Source organism: Parambassis ranga, chromosome 16 (genome assembly GCF_900634625.1).
Source record: "Parambassis ranga chromosome 16, fParRan2.1, whole genome shotgun sequence".
NCBI lineage: Eukaryota > Metazoa > Chordata > Actinopteri > Ambassidae > Parambassis > Parambassis ranga.
In genome coordinates this window covers 10,076,641-10,097,198 of record NC_041036.1, presented here as the reverse complement: position 1 = coordinate 10,097,198, position 20,558 = coordinate 10,076,641, and the positions used below count along the sequence as shown (strand labels likewise).

The following is a 20,558-nucleotide window of genomic DNA, read 5'->3' as shown; positions in this document are numbered from 1 at the left end:
GGACAGTACTGCCAAGCCTGACAGTGCAGCTCAGGATTTAAATGTATTTTCTGTCATATATAAAGATACACTGACTATATGGTTACTTGTTTGTTAAGCATTCATTTATTTTGGGTGGACAAAATATTAAAAGGAACTGTAACAGAAACGTACAATTCAAAAGCACCAGATACTACAAAAGATGATCTTCAGCTGTTTTCAAATGTTGCAAAGCTGTTATATTAAACTGTATTTGTTTTACCTTCCCTGTCATAGACATATAGAAAATCAGTTAAAGTGTTTCAGAAAGGTCTCTCTATGAAAATGAACACTATCAAGGCGTCCATCTTAATTGTGTGTAATGGAGAAAAGATTACACTTCTGTTACTCATACCTCATTTTTTCTGTTGTTTAATGTCTAGCTGTATAGGTTTTTCTTATACATGAGAGGGGTATTGTTTTGTGAAGGGAATTCTGTAACAAGCTCATAAGAGTTTCATCACTTTTCTTGTGTGTTTTCAGTGCTGCAGGCTTACAGTAACACCGACTTCCTGTGGTTGTCATGGTAGTGCCTGGTTAAAGACAGCTGCACTAGAACAACCTCACTACCAAGTCTGGCTGTAGGCATTCTCACTTTGTAATTCACATACTTCAGAAACTGGGTCAGTGGTGGCACATTAGAACTACTTTTGTCCTCCCGGCTTACTGTATTCACTTTTATAGTGAACCGATATTGGCTACAAAACAGTGCAGATTTGGAAAATATCCTGAATGCAGAAGAGAAGAGGTTCCTTCTGTCAGTTAGTAAAAGGACTTTCTTCTTAACTCCAGTATTATTTGAGGTGAATCTTTCATCAAATGGACAAAAGAGAACAGTGGAATGATGGGAGTCACATGAAAGAGAAACACCACCAAGAGATGGGGACCTTTTCTCATTCTGCAGTTTGCTGTGTCAGCAGTTTGGAACAGCAGCACAATTGAATGGCTTTGCAAGGACCCAGTCAAGCATCACACTGCTGACAGAGGGGAAAAAGATATAACGATAATAGATAAAGTGTTCATATGGAGAATTAATGTCCTTGCCTTACCTTGATCAATATATGCTGGATCACACTGGTTCCTCTGTATGTTGCACAGTGCAATTGACAAAGCTTCATTTAATTAGCAAGTGTCTGACAAGTTGGAAATGTCTAATGAAAGCAGACACTTTCTGCTCGGCAGGGTGGGTTAATGAAAATCCTTAGTGCCATACTAATAAACCCCTCTTTAAAGGCTTTTCTTTGGCTTACCTGGTATTAGGGCTACAGCTTCTATAATTATTGATTGATTTATTCAGTGTTATGTAATTTTATTTACAGTTATGAAGCAGAAATGTGCCTATTTGTTTCTGTCTTTTTTTCTTACAGGATGACCTACATTCCTTGAACAGCTAGTATTTAAAAGGCTGGTTAATATTCATGCTTTGGATTTTGTCAAATGGGATGAACATTGACACAATATTATAATATTTTATATGCCAAATGATTAATCAATCAATCGAGAAATTCATTACAAATATCAAAAATAAATTGAAATCTAAAATTTAAATGTGAAAATGTCCTAAAACCTAAGTAGGTAGTATTCTCACAGTTATATGCCTCTCTCCTCTTATAATGTATGTGTATGTGTGTGAATGTGTGAGTATTTTAAAATAACAGATGTGGAACTTTGCTTTTACTTTACTGACGCACTTAAAACCTTCTTGTAGATGATATTCATTTTCTCTGTTGTATTGTTTGCCTCCTGAACCAGCACACATATAAAACATCTCCACCCTAACAGGAGTTTGACCTTCTAGTGTTAAGGGACCCTGCCCAATCCTGAATCTTGACTCTCTCCTGCTTTCGGGACATTTTGAAACTTCCTTTTTGAGGCTGTCTGGCTCACCAGATGTTTCCTGGAACCACCGTGTTCCTAGCTCTCTCCCCTCCCCAGCGGTTAAAGGCACAAGAAGGACGAAGAGAGGGACTCTGTCATTCACTCTCGCTACAGTCAACCACACAGAGATACCTGGAGTCCAACTGATGAAGTCTTTTCTGTGCCAGGCTCCCCTGCTACAGAGCTGACCAAGGAGTACAGCAACGAGGATTAACTTTAGCTGCAGTGACAGAGAGCTGCGTATAACATAAACTTGTTTTTTAACTCCTCACCTTGTTGTGAAGAGTTTTGTATCCTAGATCTACTGTTTTGCCTGGTGGAAAGACAGCAGTCAGCTGGCAATGTCGTGGGACTGTGGCCTCAGGTACATGTTCTCTGTGTCCCCTGCACTGCAGCACGGGAGCAAGTGCATCCTACATGAAAAGGAGGACCTGTCCAGACTGGAGATGGTCCAGAGACTGGCTAAGGATGGGTGTCGCTTCCTTCAAAACCACAGCAAGGGCCCAGAGAGGACGAGTGAGGTGAGACACACAACAGTACACACACATGTACTTATGTAGAAACACAGCTTTAGTGTGAACTGCTGCACTCTTTGATACATTTCACAGAACAGTTATCTTTGTAGTCTCACAGTATACCATCAGACAAGGTGCTTATCAGATTGTCATCTGTAATTATGAACCCTACTGATCCTTGAATATTCAGTTAGATTCTCTCACAGCTTTACTGCCGTGTTTTATGCTGCTGCTTTGGAAGCGTTGTGCTTTGACATCCCTTGTTGCACTCCCTGCAGTGCCCCATTAATCAAAGTGATGTTAAGGTGTAGTCTGTTTTTATTGGCCTTCATATGTTCTATATTGTCTCTGCTTTCCCTGGAGATCAGTGCTGCAGTTTTGAAGCCTGCACAGAATTTAAATAGCATACCTGATCTGCAGGAGAAAAGAAAATATAACATAAAGACATAGAATCTAAACCTATTTACCTGACTACAGGTACTGTTCTTACCAACCTGCACCTTATTCTCCGAAACATGACATCACCTGTCAGTAAGCTGCCAAGTAGCTAAGTTAACCCTGAGCTTCTCCCTTCCTGCCAGCTGTGTGCTGAACTGTTAAACAATTGCAGGAAGAGTTGACGCAAGTGGACAGACCACCATGCCAAGACATTGTATGGTTTCAGGGTGGATTCCTGTGCGTCAGATTGCTGACCTTTTCTCCATCACAAGGCGAGATCTCCTTATCTGTGTTGGTATTTTGTAACAGTGTGTCACCTGCTCCCAGCCACTGCTAATCATCATATGATCAAATGTTACCATTTTTCTTATTGTTTACTGACACAGAATGTTTCTCATATTCAGATTCTAAAGGCTGAGCATACAAATACAGCATGTATGTCAGTGATTATGGTGACTTTCTATTTCAAACTAGACATTATATGTGAGATTATCTAGCAGTGTTTCTCGTTTATATGATGGTTTACAGTAATCCAGTGATGTTACAGTGCACATACTGTATTACTTATGTGACTCATATACATATCTAAGCTCAGACATCAAAGAGCTTAGAAATCAGTTAAATCCCAGCTGGTAGAAACAGGAGTGCTTAATATACATTTGGCAGCATGTCTGTGGAAGAGTGTGGTAGCTTCTAGTGATCATGTTATGATCTGAGTGTTATGCAATCTTAATCTAAAAAGAACAAGATAGCTTGATAGCTCAGAGGTTATTTATAATTTACTCGCCTGCTTTAAATGGAGCTGATTTCGTAAATAACTTTTGTTCTGTTAAAATACTAGTGTTTTAGCTGTGCGTGATTATCCTTTGTTTGGTACACCTCACATCTGTTCACATTAATAGTGTAACATTATTATCTAAAAAGCACAGTATATTCAGTATATTTCTGCATTTTTTTAGCAAATTCCAAATCAGCAGAAGCTCTTGATGTGCTTCAAAGGTTGTAGTGTGTGCACATTAACACAAATGGTTATGATCATTACAATGGTTCCAGTTGGTCAAATGAATAACCAGGGTTTTGGGTTTTGTGTTGCATGTAAACACCACAACCCACATGCAATCAACAACCAGGTACTACAGTGAACACACTCACTGATCATCCTCTCACTAGTATGCCTGTTTGTTGTAAAATTAAGACAAATCTGCTCCCTGTCAGAACTGACACCCTCGGGTTTCAGCACGTGTTCCGTACCATGCATGGCTGACTTGCTGCAGCAGCACAGAGACGCTCACACATGGCGTCAGCGGAACGCATCTGGGACCTTAATGAAGTATTTGACAATAACATGACTTTGTGCAGAGGCCTGATAAATTGGGTTTACATGTCTGGTGTCCATGTTGGGGGGACCTGAATCATATATTTTCCATTACAGTGCATGCCACAGTGTGAAGTGTCTTCATCTGCATGAAGGATGCATATTCCAAAAAGAAAACAATTACATCAGGACATACTAATTCATTTACAATAGACTACAGTGTAGAGGGTGTTGGAACACACACACAGCTGATGTCACTTCAAGGCTATAAGGTAGCTGTGTGGTCTGGTTCTGTGTTGTTATGGTCATCCAGTTCAGGGGTTAGTTGTATTGGGACACAGGTAACCACAAATCCCAGTGCACACTGAGCAGCTGAGCCAAAATCAATAAGTCATTGTGAGGAAAGGTTTGTCTGCTGTTTGACCCATTAGTGATACACTGAGACGTTCTGGTATTATAGGAAAATATTTGCTTTACTGTCATGTAGTGGCAAAAAAAGTTAAAAGGTGCACACACACGTCATGTGTACGTCAAGTGAGGATAAATATAGAACCACCGGGATTTTTCAGGAATCAGGAAGTCATTTACTGCAGCCTTCCTTTTCTGGGAATCTTCCCTTTGTACCATGCCTCTCACATTATGTCATACTCTCAAGTCCTGTGATAGCAAGCTTCTTGCATGTTTTACTATACTATACTATACTAGGCATGTTTGTCTGTATACAGTATGTCCACAGTTCACTTGTCAGTGTTAATGTGCCAGGAAGTCATGCTTAACTGAAGGGATGGGTCCCTGCAAAACGCAATCAGGGCCACAAACTGCAACCACTTCCAGCCAGTCTGCCCAGCTAATTGCATGAACAGAGGCTTGTGTTGCATTGACTGATGGATGAGGGTAGGAGGAGGGGTGGATGGAGAGGTGGATGCTTGTGCGTGCAGCATACAGTGAAGTCCTCATTAAGACCAATATCTCTGATCCAGACCCTCTCTTGTCAAGCAGCCATCATCCATCTGAGACACTGTAACAATCTCTTTTGTTTAAAAGCAGGGCTTTTTTTAATTTAAAATTAACATTTAAAATTTAGAATGAATGTCAAGACTGGCTAACAGCAAAAATAGATCAAATACAGTATGCATGTAAATCTACAAATGGCCTAGTATTACAGAATGGAAGCCATTAAATGAAAAAAGATTTCCATTTTTGTTTTTTCTGCTAAATGTTTGAGAATAGAGAGCCAATATTATAGGGTCTGTGTGAGAGAGATGCAGTGAGGCATTGAGAGGAGGCAACACAGGGATGAATTTATCATTCGGAGCTCCTTGTGGTGGTCATAAGACAAGGACTTGCTATGTGAATTAAAGTCGTAGCTAAACTCTAAACCATTGTTACTGTGCACAGTTGAACCATATGACAGCTTGGAAATAGACTGCCCCTAGACACCACCCATAATTTAATAGGCTCTACACATAAATCAGTAATTAAAATATGTGAGTCTTTTATGTTAAACCCTGAATGGGTTCCAGTGATAAGGACTGAATAATGATATATGGAAATTCTCTTTCACGTATGTTGCTGGCTTTGACAGAGTATTATGATGGAAATCAGTGGTGATTTGTGTGAGCTGGAGAAAATACAGGGGAATCTCCTTGGTGATAACACACTCCCTCCCTCCTCCTTTCCCCTCCACAGCCCCAGAGTGACGAGGCAGTCCGCTTGTGTCTGAGAGAGAGGGGCCACGATGTGCTCATTCTCCAGAGAGTGTCGTCAGAGCAGTCAGCCCTATCTGCGACAGTGAAGGGCGGAGGGAGGGAGGAGACAAGGAACAGGAGGTAAGCCTCTCCATTTCCCCCTCCCCTCCTAGATTTCCCTCCCTCCCTCCCTCTCTCTCTCTCTCTCACACTATCTGTTTCTCTCCCTCAGTGCTCTCCCTCTCATCATTCTCCTTCTCTGTCTCCGCGGATCACACACTCACTCTGGCATGCTTACATCACAACTCCCTACACATAAGTGATTACATTAAATACATATAAGTAAGCAGCATGGGACTGTGAAGCAGAGCTCTGCTGGCAACCTTCCCGTTTGAGTCATTCAAGTGGTTTTCTAGTCGTGAACACTCCGGGATACCTCAGTGTGCAGTGGGATAGACAGCAGTGGACTACGGGTTGTAGCAGCTGCAGGTGGATGAATGGATGGGTAAAGGTGGCTGCAGTAACCACGGCAACATTGCCGGCGTAAGGGCACGGGGACTCCCAAAGGATGTGGACTCAGTCACAGCCCCAGAACCTGCGGCAGGAGGGCAGGCTGCTACATGCTGCCTTGGTGGAGCAGGAGGAGGACGAGGAGGATGAAGAGGGCTCAGAGGAGAGCAGCAGTGACAGCACAAGCCGGGCAGAGCCGGTGACAATGCCCACCTTTGATGTCCCCTACTTTCGCTACATAGATGATGAGGGGACAGAAGGAGAGGAGGAATGGAGCAGCAGCCGTTCTCTGTCCTCTATTGAGGAGGATTCATCCACTGACTCTGTTGTGTCTGACAGGTACATGGTTGTCTCGGGGACTCCTGAGAAGATCCTGGAGCACTTGCTGAATGACCTGACGCTGGACGATGACCGAGGGACGACACAGGGCAAAGAGTCAGGTCAGTCTGTTACTGTCATGTCTTACTGACATGCCTTTGTCCTTATTTTTTGTCAGTGCATGAATTTAGATGGGCTTCAGAGAGGAAAAAATAGAATATTTAACTTTATAACTGTACTATTATGGTATGTTTACACATGTTTGTGAATGATAAAGAAAGGGAAAGAATTGGAAACGCTGACTTCCTCCCAGCCCCCTCTCACAGTTGAGCTGGGGCAGCAGCCTCTCTGCGTAATAAAACTGGGCAAATCATGTGCTATGACTGCCAGAATTGCAGTAAGTTTCAACTCATGTTCAATTCAAACATTTGCCAGAGATAAACACTGCTCGTATTTTTTGATTGAGGCTTTAATGGACTACATGGCCATCCAGCCTCAGCGCAACAACAAATCAACACATTTCCTCTTATCCCAGCAGGTACATGGTAATGTGACACTGTTGCCAAGGCAGAGGATACCCTCTGTTGCTGAAGCTGGGGGAAAAAAGCTGCACAATCAAACAAGAGAGGGAGCTTACTAGAAGAGAGAGAAAGTAAGAAAGCAAACAAGAAGGCAAACAAGAAGGGATTTTTTTTTTCTGGGAGATGGAGGTAGTCACAGATGATCTCTCATCGGGATGGAGGCAGGCTAACCACATAGCAGAGATCATTACTCATTCTGAAGTGAATGAAATTGATCTCAGGAGTGCAAGACAGTGCATTTAACATAGAGCTGTCTTCTATATGGAACCACACACTTTAATTGCTGTGCTTGAGGTTTTAATATCCATGTAACATGAATGTATTATGGACAAGTATTCAAGGCATTCCATCATTCTGTCAGTTGTCATTCTTAGCATAATTTTGCTGGGCTCAAAAGGGCAGTGTGCTGTTGATGAATCCTCCACCATTAGTGCATCTGCATTACGAGCGTATTGAAGTTAATCCTCCATAGGGAGCTGTGGACCAGAGCATGATGCTGAGCGATGTCCCAGGGTCAAAGAGTCTGGGACCTGACGAGGACAAGTCCTGAGCTGCAATTGATCTGCACTCAGTGTTGTTAAATAGTCTGACTCCTGCTGGACATGGGTCTCGCTGTACAAATGAAGCTGTGTATGCCTCACTGCTGCTGCTGAACACCTCCTTGGAGGTTTGGTTCAGAAGGTGCATGAGCAGAGGATGCTTGATTTCATCAAAAAGAGATTTATTTGAACATCCCACAAGCTGGTGCATTAAGACTGTCACAAATGGTGCAGCAACACGACTGATGATTGCAGCACATTATTGACGTGTTTATGACTTGAATACAGTGCAGCACATTAGAAAGACAGTTTTACCCCATTATGGAAGCACTTGCTTCCATTTTTACTTGCTATGTGCCATTAAGAATGCAAAAGAGCTTTTTGCCTTTTTGCAAGAGATGGCACTTTCTGAGAGCACCACAGGCATGCTTAGGGAAAAGCAAATGTGAACCACTGCACTAGTCCATGACTGTGTAGATACCTGATGTGTTAGTGCTTCCTTAGCATTACGGGTAGCATTCACAAGTGTTCACAGTATTGCATTCTTTCCTGTGCTCACTCTCTGAGTGCAGCTATTATCTCTGCACACATCACACAGCTGGCTCTCTAAAAAACATGAAATGGAGCATTTGTAGTTTGTTCTTAATGGCAGGATGTTCCAGCTCTTTTACCAAATGCACCACATGAAGAGTAGTGAAGACACATCACATTAAGTGAAAGAATCTAAATATTCAGTGCAATGATAATGGCTTCTGGTGGTTACTGACTGAGCAAATACATTGACGTACCTATTCCAAAGGCTACATTGATCAATTTTACAAGTACTTATTGAAATGCAAAAGGGTTGGCAGATTGATTGACAGGTTAATTGATTTCACAGTAGTTAGATCAGTGAATCAATTTTGCCATTTCTCTGGAAAGGAAGCTAAATTTGTTTTGGTTTTTGTGCCTTAAAGGAGATACTAAGATTTTTCTAGGTCCTCTCTTATTGTTTAAATCTTGAGAGTTGTGTAGTCTCAGAACAGCCCAACAGGCTGCTAAACCTTTATTTATACTGCGCAATCCAAGCATGAATGTTTATGGAACAAACACATCTTTTGGCAAACTGTTTGGTTTAAATCCTTATCCTGTAGGACTGACCCTCATTTTTTTGCTGTGTTACTAATAAAAACTTGAGAATATAACTTTAGGTTGTAAATTAAATATTTATTCTGTTTTCCAACTTCAAAAAACTTGCACAGTGTGCAGCCTGGGGAGTAGCATGTGAGCTGTTTACTCCTGAGAAGGAGTTAAGATAGCTTGGAGAAAATACACAGCAGCGTGAGTGAGTGAGTGAGTGAGCGGTACATCATGCATGTGTGTGTGCAGTACAGTGTAGAATGTGAGTGGGCAGAACATCTCCCCTGTGTTGTGCTTCTGGCTTTGTGTTAACTGTATTCTCTTTATGGAAGCAGTGTGTGTACAAGTGTGTAACCTCTCATAAGCAGTGAGTGATGTATCCACAGCTGCTCTGCACGGATTAACATAATGATGTCAGGGAGTCCTGTGGACCAGAACGTGCACAAAAGGCCTTGGGAAGCCAGTGTGAAATTAAAGCAAAGAATTTACAATTCTGGGTGTGAGGCACACTTACAGGCAGGTTTAGAGGAGGTTTGACCTAATAGGATTTGTGAAGCGCTACGTATATGACCAGGCAGTGTACATCTCAAAACTCACATTTAAATAAGATTGGAGAGACAGTTTTAAAAAGAACAGGAGCACTAAAATGACTGGATGAGAAAGCAAACTGAGATTTAATCTTAAGGTTCATTATGTTTATTCTTTATTATGTTCTCATATTTGTACTTGTTTTCAGAAATAAGGTGCTCAAATACAGCTTAGCACCCTTATATAAGAGGTCAGGAGCTTATTGTTATTATTCAGTTACTATAAAGTTATATTTGGCCTAGGTTTATCCTTTTATGTAATAACTGACCAATGAAAAGAGTTTATTAGCCTATAAAGCCTCTGTATGTGTTTGTGGTGTGAGCAGAAGTCTGGCTCATCTTCTGCAATTTTTTTTACCACAAATAACTTTATATATTTCACAGTACATAAGTACAGCTAGTGATGTTTTCCCTGATAACAGTGCGTGCATTTTTTATTCTCAACTGACTAGTGATGAGTTCTTCGTTGAAGTAAACAAGGACTTAAAGGATCACCATGGATGTTGTTTGTCTGCTTGCCTCTCTCGCTCTCTGTTTAGACACAACTGACAAGCATGTGGAATATGGATGGGCAGAAACATGAAAAGCTTGGCAATGCGGGGTGCATATTATATGATTTTTCAACATATATATGTCAATTATATTGCGTTATTAATTCAGAATATTTGTTGGTGTGTATGATTGCCTGCAGGGCTTAGAGAAGGTGCTAGAAGGAAGCATACTTCTTTTTTTGTAATGAGAATACATACAGTGATTTTATGTGGGGTGGGCTCCTGGTTAGAGCCTGACTGATACTGGATGTTTGATGCTGATGTCAATTTAGGGGAGTAAAGAATATAAATCAGTGGTACAAAAATCTTGGCTTTTAAAATTTGCTGATCAATACACTGTCAGGCTCTTCTTGCTTGGTTGTAATCTATTTACACAAGCACTTTCCATGTGTAACCTTGGAACGGAATCATAAAGGATACGGTGGCAGAATTCACTGCAATAAACACATTAGGATGATGGATAAGCAATATCAGATTGCTTTTCTGTGAGCAAGATAACAATGAAAACAATGAAAACGTAGACTTCATCAGAGGTCACAGTGAGTCAGCTGACACATTAACATTACTGCCTTATCTGTACTGATACAGCCTGCAGTGGAGGGCGTGTGAGTGTGAAGATAATGCCAGTAAAGGCTCGTTTGAACTTGTGGGAGCTAAATGAAAGTGAAGATTCCTCTTTTTTTTCCAAGCAGAAGTCATTAACTGAAACTGACCGTGAGGAATAACGTGCCATAGTGAACGTTCTCACATTGTGTTTAACTCTAAAATGTCTCTACTTGTTAAATGAACTCCTACTGCGCAGCACAACAGACATTAATCATACAGTTATTACAAGGTCACTTTTACTGCTACCCTCCAGCGTCCTGTAGCATATGAATATAAACCTAATGACGCTGTGCTAATAAAAGCTTGTGGGGTGAAGTGTTACCACAGTCCATGAACGATAATGTTTTTCTCTCTACAGACACACTTCTGGATGACTTCCTGCTCACCTACCCAGTGTTCATGTCAACCAGTGATTTATGTCAAGCTCTGCTGGGACAATATCCTTCAATATTTAGAAATATTACAAAGCTTGCTTTATTGACTGAGAGCTGCTCACCCTATCCTAAAATCAACTCACAGACTGTCCTCATTCTGCACTGCATGCTGTGTTTGATTTTAGCAAATATACTCTACTGTATCTCGAGATACAGTCCCTCCCATTCTGTGCTGAAGCCTTAACTGAGTCCCACCTATTGCACCAAGCGACACAGAGGTAAAGAGGACCGGAAGGAGGTTTTGGAGAGGAAACAGAAAGTGCTGCACCTGGTGTCACAGTGGATGTTTCTCTGCAAAGACTTCCTGAGAGAAGATGAGCACGTCAAACTCTTCATCAAGGTAGGAAGTGTGAGACGCACACGGAAAAGGGTGTGCTGTGAACTTCATGTGAGGGAAATGAAAACTGACATTTCCTTCCAGACTTTGTGTCGTTACGTGTTGGATGATCTTTATGAGCACCCAGCCCTGGAGAAGGATGTGATGGAAGTGCAGAAGGTCTACCAGCTGCATCGCAGACAGTGAGTGATACATACGTTCTCTAAAACTAATCTCACTTGGAAAAACTGATCCTATCTGTGTACAGTATCTACGACTGTGTCAGACACTATCTGGTCTTTGAATACAACGATAGAGCCTTTTCTCTGCTTGATGTATTTCTTTTGAATGAATCCATTCAGAAACTGAAAAGCAGCAGCACTGTTCTGCAGCGATGTGCTCAGAAATCTAAAGGTCACTGAGGTTTTTATCTGGAATCTCCCAAAAATGGAGGAAATACAGATTTTGTTTTTTAGAATTAATGACCAGCTGTTTGTCAGCTGCCATGAAAAGTAAGGAATTCTATGAATAAGCGACAAAGAGCACATGCACGCTTTTTACCAGACTCCAGCTGACGCCAGCACACAAACACATAAGTGTACAATCGCACAGAAATACATGATGCATACAAGATGTTCAGACGAGTCATAAAGTCATTATGCAATGTAGTCCATAGTGTGAATAGGTATGTTGATATTGTTCAGCTAATTGTAGAAAACATCAAATGTCTCCAGTCATGGAACTAACACAGTATGACGGGTGAACAGGTCTCCTTTGGCTCCTTCTTTTATTGCATAAAGCACCCCGATAAAAACTTCCACACTTCATCAGTCAGTCAACGTTTCTTTTAGACAAATGCAGAGCATCATCATTTATATCCCTGGAGGTATTAAACATACCACATATGTTGTGGACATAATAAGGCAGAGCTGACTATAAAAAAAATGCCATAAATCTACAAGACAAAACACCAAAAAAAGAATGTGAAACACAATCTTGTATTTAGAGTGGCTGCCAATCCCCTTCTGAACATACAAAAGGAAAAATACCAGCGCCAAAATGAAACTGAGAGATGAACTGAGAATAAAAATAGCAACTTAAGTCCTCTCAGAATATGTTTAATGGCATTTAATCAAATAACTAAAGAGAAGAGTCTACAAAATAATGTACCACACACTCACTGCCTTTCCTGTACATGGACTGATTAGACTTACTGTCATGTATGGTCAACCTCCCTCAGGCTGCAACAGACTTGCATTAACACATTTAATGTGGGAATATCAGCCCTCTAACATTATATTAGACCATAAACATCTGAATCTTATCTTTCTGTAGAACCTTCTGTGCTATAATTGCATATTCTTCCTGCCACATAAATAATGTCCTTGGCGCAAAGGAAGAGAATTTTAATAATCACATTCAGAGAAGTATTTAATATTCTAATTGTTGTAAAATGACACATATATGTATAACAATAAGCATCACATTTCTCCCTGACATTACAGAGTAAACAACCCTGAGTCACCAGACACTGCCACACCCATGTCCCCCCTTCCTCTCCCTCTGCCTCCAGTCAGATACAGTATTCTCCCCTGGGGATGCTCCAACCTGCCGCACATTAGAAACCAGTGCTGATAATAATTCAGCTGGACTCTGCCTGTTTTTAATCAGACTCTGCATTATTAGTCAGTTTTATATGCAGAGGAGGGAACTCCACACTTCTTTAAAGCAGTGGACTTTGTGTGGGTGTTACTAGCTGACACACTCCTCTATTTATGAGCTTTTCACAATCAGGGGAGGATGGGGTCCACTGCTTTGTGGCAATCTGCTACAGGCTGAAAAGGTGTCATTTTTTATAGACAGAAGCCTCCCATCAACTTCCATCTGGCCTTTTGTAGAAAAAGCTCATACGATTGTGAAGGCGCAGGAACAAAACTCCATTTGTTTCCATGTGGTTCTCACATCCACAGTGATTCTGTGTTTTCAGGAGTAAACGACGGAGCCCAGTTTTGACGTGACAGTGGGAATCAGGTTTTTTCCAATACTGCAGGATTGGTGGCTGTGAGAGGGATTCCCTTAGGGCAGGCTTTGTGCCAACATGCCTATTGTGAGGCAGAGCCCAATAAAAGCTGAGGGATGATAATGGACACAGAGCTATCCATCATGCTAGTCGGGGCTAACGGTTGAGAATAGGCTGATTAAATGAGGGGATCACATTGGAAGAGCCAAAATCTGCAAAGCACTCTAATCTCTTCTTGACACTCAGCTTAAATAATGGACTCAGCAGAGGAGTATACACAGTAATATATAAACATTCACTTTAACTTGATTATAGAGCGAGTGGAGTTGTTTTTCTACAGCAGACAGCTGCAGCCTGAGGAAACTCAGGCTGTTTTAGAGCAAAACACAGTGATTGTGTCAGTGCATGTGGAAACACATGATATTGCATCTCACTGATTTGTTTGTCCTTTTTTTCCTCCCCAGTTTGGTGGATGATTATTCCCCTCAAAGAAAGGTAAGTGAAAAGGTCATGTCTGATTTTATCAGAGAGCTGACTGTGTCCTCCTTCATATAACGGGTATTGAGGCCATTGTCCTCGCATTTCCTGCTGAAAACATTGTACTGTAGTTCTTAGTGTTCTCAGGCAGTATGAATGTGTGTCAAACATCTACGCAATTTCCCCTCTTTCAGAGCAGAGCACTTTTCCACCAATTGAGCGTGAAAGAGAACGGGCTTCAGTCCAGAGGCGCACATAGGGAGACCAAGGAAGGTAAGTCGTAAAAACGTGGCGTTCCTCTCGCATTCCTCCCATCGTACGTCGTTCCCCAAAGTAAGGAGACACTTAGTCTGAACTGGAGAACAATGGAAATTATTACAGGGAATGAATGAAAATTCCATCCTATCAATGTGTAGACTTCCAAATTGATCCGAGTTATGAAATAGAATCAGCACATGATTTGATGATTTGAATGAGAACATGCTCAATGGGCTTTGCATTTTACAAAAACTGATTTTTTTCCCCCTTTGGCAGTGATGTGTCACGTGTATATCACCATGGACTCATACATAAGTATGAGAACCCATGCTGAAGTCGTGGCCCAGCAGCTGCTGCAGACAGTCGCTGAGAGGATGGATGTCCTCCATGGGGAGCTGGTACTAGTGGCAGTCACTTATCCTGGAGGTAAACACTATTTTTATTTACTGGCTATATGCCAACTTCTAACAGACATGGTTAACTGCTCCTCTGGTGCTGTTAAATAATTAACAAGCATGTTTTCTGCTTATAAGGTGAATTAAGATATGCAGGGGTGATTGACAAATGTTTGGCCTAAGGAATAGGGAGATGAGTTATGGAGCTCTGGTATGAAGTCATCATCTGCTTATGCAGATAAAGACTTGGTGGCACCTCCAGGGGAGGCTGCTGATTTGACAGCATGGCAGCAAGACTGCATATATATTTCTGGTCCTGCAGGACTTTCACCATGTAGGAGTCCACTGATGAGGTCCAGCAGGCCGCCACATTTCATGCTGTTATCACCCAGGATGTCAGCTCACTGGTTTCTAAAACTCTTTTAACTGGATTCAGCACAAGTGAAGGCAGGTTGTGCCCATTGGATGAGACTTCCTACACTTCCAACAAGTCTCCAGGAAATGATAATATCTCGGTTTTCTGGGATGCAGTGGAAGTGCTGCTGCTGATCCGCTTGGAAAAGGCTCACACGTATACAGAGGCATCTCATGATCTCACGAGACAGCTGAAGAAGAAACTAAAGCACCTGACAAACGGAGTGCAGAACTGATGGCTGGATTTGAACTTATCCAACACCTTTGAGGGGCCGTGTTAAAATATAAGTGTACTAAGCTTGAAAACCTCATCAAATGTTGCTTTTCTTTGTGTCAATTTGTCACATTTGAAGTTTCTCACTCTGCTGAGTTGGATATTGGGCCCAGACAATAATGTGTAATCCACATAACTGACCTAAATATCTCGCCAGCTCACACAGAGCTGCATTTACAGTAGCATAAAGTCAGAATCTGTTATCAGTGAGCAGCCACCTCAGAGTGGAGCCTGGCACACAGAGTCTTATCTCTGACTGCTGATAGCTGCTTACATGTTGCCTGACAGATTTTTAATGGTATTCTGTGTTTGTGATATGCTTCCTTCCCTGCAGGTAGACTCCTCCTGCAGCCTCAGGACAGAATTTTCTCCAGTTCCTTACGGCCGGTGGGGAGGCTGCATGTATGCAGGAAGGACCTTGGTGAAGTGCTGGTATGAAAATGATGGTGCACTTTGAACATTCTCAAGTCTACAAAGAGTGTCTTACTAGTTTGTTTGCCCTCTACAGAACCCATTCACTGACAACTCCGAGCAGCAACAGAGGACAGCTCGCATGCTGAGTTTAAACACCTGGGACGTAGCTGTTGCTCTCACTGACACTGAGTGGACAATTTTTGACTCCATGCACGAGGTTTGTTTCACAATTTAAAAGCAGAAACTGCATCACATGCTCTGCTCTGGCCATCTGCTGAGTATATGTTGTTCTTCTACAGCAAGAGCTGGTCTACTTCACCTTCAGCCGCCATGCAAGCAGTCAGCACACTCTGGCCTTAGAGCTGCTGCTGCAGCGCTGCAATGACGTCCAGCTGTGGGTGATGACGGAGGTGCTGCTGTGCCCCACGCTCTGCCAAAGGGTCCAGCTCATCAAGAAGTTCATCAAGATTGCCGCCCAGTTAGTAGCTTTCCTCACACCTCCCTGCACTGTGATAAGAGATCTGCCGATTGTTCTGACGCACTCCCCTCTCACAGTGGTCACAGCATGTCTGCTGTAGTGTGAGAGGTTTCATATGGGAATGCTGCCCCCTCTAGTGGCCAATATATAAACTGCATCTATTCTTGTGCTGGTCTGTCATGCACCTTGGATGTAACCCAACTGTTATGTGCTTTTATGTTTTATAGTTGCAAAGCACAGAGGAACCTCAACTGTTTCTTTGCCATTATAATGGGTCTGAACGCTGCAGCTGTTAGCCGCCTCAGTCAGACGTGGGAGGTGGGATGTCCTTTTTTATTCTTACAGACATATTTTCTAGCTTTATTATATGTCTGTGTCTGAAACAAACAAAATGTGTTTTTGTCTCTGCAGAAAATTCCTGGGAAATTCAAAAAGCTGTTTTCAGAGCTGGAGACAGTTACTGTAAGCATTTAAATGTACCTACACATCTGTTCTTCCTAATAAGAACTAAACATCCACTCAAAAACAGGGAACTAGCCTGAGCACGCATCACTGAAACACACAGATGCTTTTAATTTCTAAACATCAGGCGAAACATCAGGGGGTTTTAGTTGATCATTAGTGTTTAATGCTGCCATAATACAGCTCTAACAAAGCATGCACAGGCACACACGGTTTACCCCAGGAGGATTAGACTCGTTCATTTTTGAAAATGTCTTCACAGGATCCGTCACTGAACCACAAGGCCTACAGGGACTCCTTCAAGAAGATGAAGGCCCCAAAGATTCCCTTTCTTCCTCTGCTACTAAAAGGTGAGCTTGTTATTCTGCCACTTCAATACCACACAACTACAACCAGCACTAGGAGAAGAGGACTAGGAACTGTTGATACTAGCTGACATTTTAATTCAAAAAACAGTGACAAAATATTCCTCTCCTCCTCAGATATCACATTTATTCATGAAGGCAACAAGACGTTTCATGATAACCTGGTCAACTTTGAAAAGCTGGTAAGTTTAGACATGCTTCTGTATACAGACTATACAGTGGCACCTAAAAAAACATGTGATGAAGGCTGTGTCTTTTTTCTAGCACATGATAGCAGACATGGCGCGGCTCATCCGACAGTGTCAGAAAGATCACATGGGTCAGTGTCACTCATTACATAAGTCATTTAAAATATTGAATATATACGGTAAAAAAATGCAATAATCTTCACTTGAATCTGAACATTTCCTGTTTTCTTCCAGGAAATGGAATCACACAGAAAAGCAGCTCAGAGGTGCGAGCCTACATCGACAACCTTCACATCATCGACAATCAGCAGACTCTGTTTGAACTGTCACACAGGCTGGAGCCTCGTGCTTAGAGACATGGATTGCCAAGTAACAACGCTGTCACATTGATCTCTCTCAGGATTCATCAGACTGATTCTGGCTGACCACAAGAGGGAGCCATTCAATCAGGAGACTATCACCAGAGGTAGCAACAAGCACGTCTGAGGTCACATAGCTGCAGCAGCACACAGTTATCGCTGTTATGGTCAAAACCTGCTGCAGCTGTTGACCAGTGTAGAGTCAGACTAACATGACACCACAATGAAGAAGCTCCCATTTGTGGAAAATCAGCAGCCTACTCCCACCACCTAATGACAGATGAGATCTAGGAAGCAGACTGGTTCACGATACATCTTTTTACATTTTCAGATGGTGTTTGGGGATTTTTTCAGCAGAGGTCATATTTAACCAAAGAATATTTCAGTCCTTTACACAGTTTTGTGTCATCAGCCTTCTGGATAATTCACATGTTCTCTGCAGCAAATGGAAGCTGCTACCTACAGTGTAATGCACAACAAGTTAAATTGATATGATAAATTGTGAATATGATTGTTAAATCTGTAACGTTTTCAAATATTATTTTCATTGCAGTATTTTTGTTATTTAACCATTAAGTACAGTGTATTGGATGAGGCTTTACACAACACAGATTGTATTAGTGTAGGATTCTAGATACAAGTATGCAGTACACGGTATGGTGTTGGTGTGTAAGTTACAATAATGTATGTTTGTGCCAAACAGCTGATCAAGTTTTTGCTAAATGCTTATTATTTATTCAAACGGATCTTCATCTAGCTGAGCTGTGGACAATCAGTATACTGAGGCGGCAGACCGCTAACTGTTACATCTTAGTGTATGTTGCACTAGAGTTCACATTAAAACACAATGCAGCATATTTGTTCCCTCATTATGGCCATCCAGGAATTAAAAGTAAAAACTAAAAACAGCAGTTCTCTTACCCTGATAAATGTGTGGGTACATACTGAGTAGAAATTTCATTGTATTTTGGGTCAATTGTCCCTGGTAAACAGTAATAGCAAAATTAAATATTATAGCACATTATGAACAAAAAACAACTAAATAAGTAGAGTGAGAACGAGAATCAGAAGCCATATGCTCAGATGTAGTGTGTATTTACACCACTTCTAGTGTGCAGACTTAAGGAATGAGGTATTTATTAAGATCAGGTTTTATTTAAGTGTCCATTGTGAAGTGTTGTAGATGAAAGTTTGCATCATGTTCTTTACATTTTATTTGTATGTTTTGGATTTTTAATGCTTAAAGTCATCATGAAGACAACATGCTTATTTTTATCATAATAATGTACATTTGATTCTATTTATACTGTGTATATATGTTCATATTCTGAATATTTATTTTATGTCAGAATTATTTATTTGCTCAATAGCTACTTTTTATTTAATTGTACTTTTCTTTTTTGTATGCACCGTTTTGGCTGGTCTGCATGACATGTCAAACCATGGACTGACCACCAGTGTCAACTGTGCATGCAATAAAACATTTTTCCCCATCGTGAGCTGGTTATTATAACACACAGTGGCACAATCACAACGACAACACGCATGTTGTGATTCTTTAAAATTGAAAAAAGGTAATTATTCAATAATTTAAATGCAGTAAACTAAAAAAAATGATCTAGAAGGAGAGTTAATAAGACAGAAGTGAGATGCTCAACATGCACAGACGCAGGTTATAAAGGACCACAGCATAATCAAATGTATTCAGTTCCTGATTACCACTAACTTAGAGCATCTGTATTTTTTTTTATTAGAATAATGCACAAAGTTGAATTAACATCAGAGTCAAGCAGCTTGACCATTAGTGGTTCCAGGTAACAGTTTGCAAAGGTTAAATGTATAAGTTAAAAGCTATACAGGCCTGATGAAGGCCTTAAATGTCTAACATATACGATCAAAGAGATGGTTTGGTATGTCAACAGGGGCCTACAGGGCCTTTTTTCCCCCCAATGGCACCCCCCTGTGGGTAAACCTTATTTTTAAGTATGAATGCAAGGATAATGCTCACATTCTCTATTCATTTTTGAAACTGCAGGAAGCTGCTCGGTGTGTTTAGCAAATAAAAAAAATACAATCTTTTGGTGCTGTGAGGCGGAGGTGTGACCCAGATGCCCTTTCTGACTTTAACCAGGTGTCCTGCTTGGCCTTTAACATGACTATCTGTGGCACGACCCCCCACTGAGCCGAGCCCCCGTACCCTGCCATTTCCTCCCAAACAGTGCCAGCACTGTATCATTTCCCTGTCACTAAATGACTGGCTAGCTGCCGTGGCGTGCTAATGAGAGGAAGAGAGGGCAGATGAAGAGAAACTACAGGAAGACTGGTTCTTCATTTCCTCCTCGAGCAATACAATACACAGGATCAATCCTCCATCCTCCATTTGTCTGTCTACTACAGCCATTTTGGCTGCAGGGAGAAATTAAGAGCAACACAACAGTTATTAGTGTTGAAGAAAATCTTGTTTGAGAAGAGTGCTGATTTCACCCCACTCAAAGAAAAAAACAGTGTGATTCAGTGGCTGTAATTAGTACATCATAGTGTCATTTGTTTATTTTAACAAATAATATGGCACCTGTCCATTATATAGACAGCTATGAATAGTGTTCTTTTCTCAGCGTAGTTCTTCTTCCTATGATCTCAACCTTGACCCCTCTTAATGTACCTCTGACACACAGCAGACACATGAATCAGCTCATTTACTTTTTTTAATCAAACTCAATTAAATCAGTTTAAAAAGATCTTAGATAAGAGGCCTGTGTCTTTACACTCGTTCAAAGTTGGAGGAGTTGTTTGGTTCATATTAAGTTAATCAGATGCTAACAGAGAGCAGAGTCAGATAAAGGATGGGTAATCTAATGTGTTGCTTTCTCATACAAAGCTATCAATGTCTTTGAATAGGTTTTTCCAACAGGCTCGTCTTGCATGAATTACACTAGTCTGTTAGTATTCTGCCTCTGCCATACAAAAGGTCAATGTCAAATGCACCTCATTTAAAAGTCAATAGCAGCCATGCACATCATCTCCTGGGAATTCTGTCCGAG

The 20,558-nt window shown here is 41.3% G+C and overlaps 1 protein-coding gene across 2 annotated transcripts; it reads left to right on the top strand.

Moving 5' to 3' along the window:
* The first annotated feature begins 1,975 nt into the window (after window positions 1-1,975).
* On the top strand, window positions 1,976-19,011 carry LOC114448770 (rap guanine nucleotide exchange factor 5-like). 2 transcript variants are annotated; one of them, XM_028425939.1, is made up of 18 exons: window positions 1,976-2,417; window positions 5,854-5,993; window positions 6,702-6,802; window positions 11,022-11,100; window positions 11,293-11,437; window positions 11,519-11,616; window positions 13,898-13,928; window positions 14,105-14,183; window positions 14,445-14,594; window positions 15,586-15,683; window positions 15,760-15,882; window positions 15,965-16,143; window positions 16,371-16,461; window positions 16,555-16,605; window positions 16,868-16,955; window positions 17,088-17,152; window positions 17,235-17,289; window positions 17,393-19,011. In XM_028425939.1, exons 1-18 carry the CDS (start codon window positions 2,238-2,240, stop codon window positions 17,509-17,511), a joined length of 1,872 nt encoding a protein of 623 aa, XP_028281740.1. In that variant the 5' UTR covers window positions 1,976-2,237; the 3' UTR covers window positions 17,512-19,011. The 2 variants fall into 2 exon arrangements, with proteins under 2 accessions (XP_028281740.1, XP_028281741.1); XM_028425940.1 differs by lacking the exons at window positions 1,976-2,417; window positions 5,854-5,993; window positions 6,702-6,802 and adding an exon at window positions 6,879-7,332.
* Window positions 19,012-20,558: the final 1,547 nt, after the last annotated feature.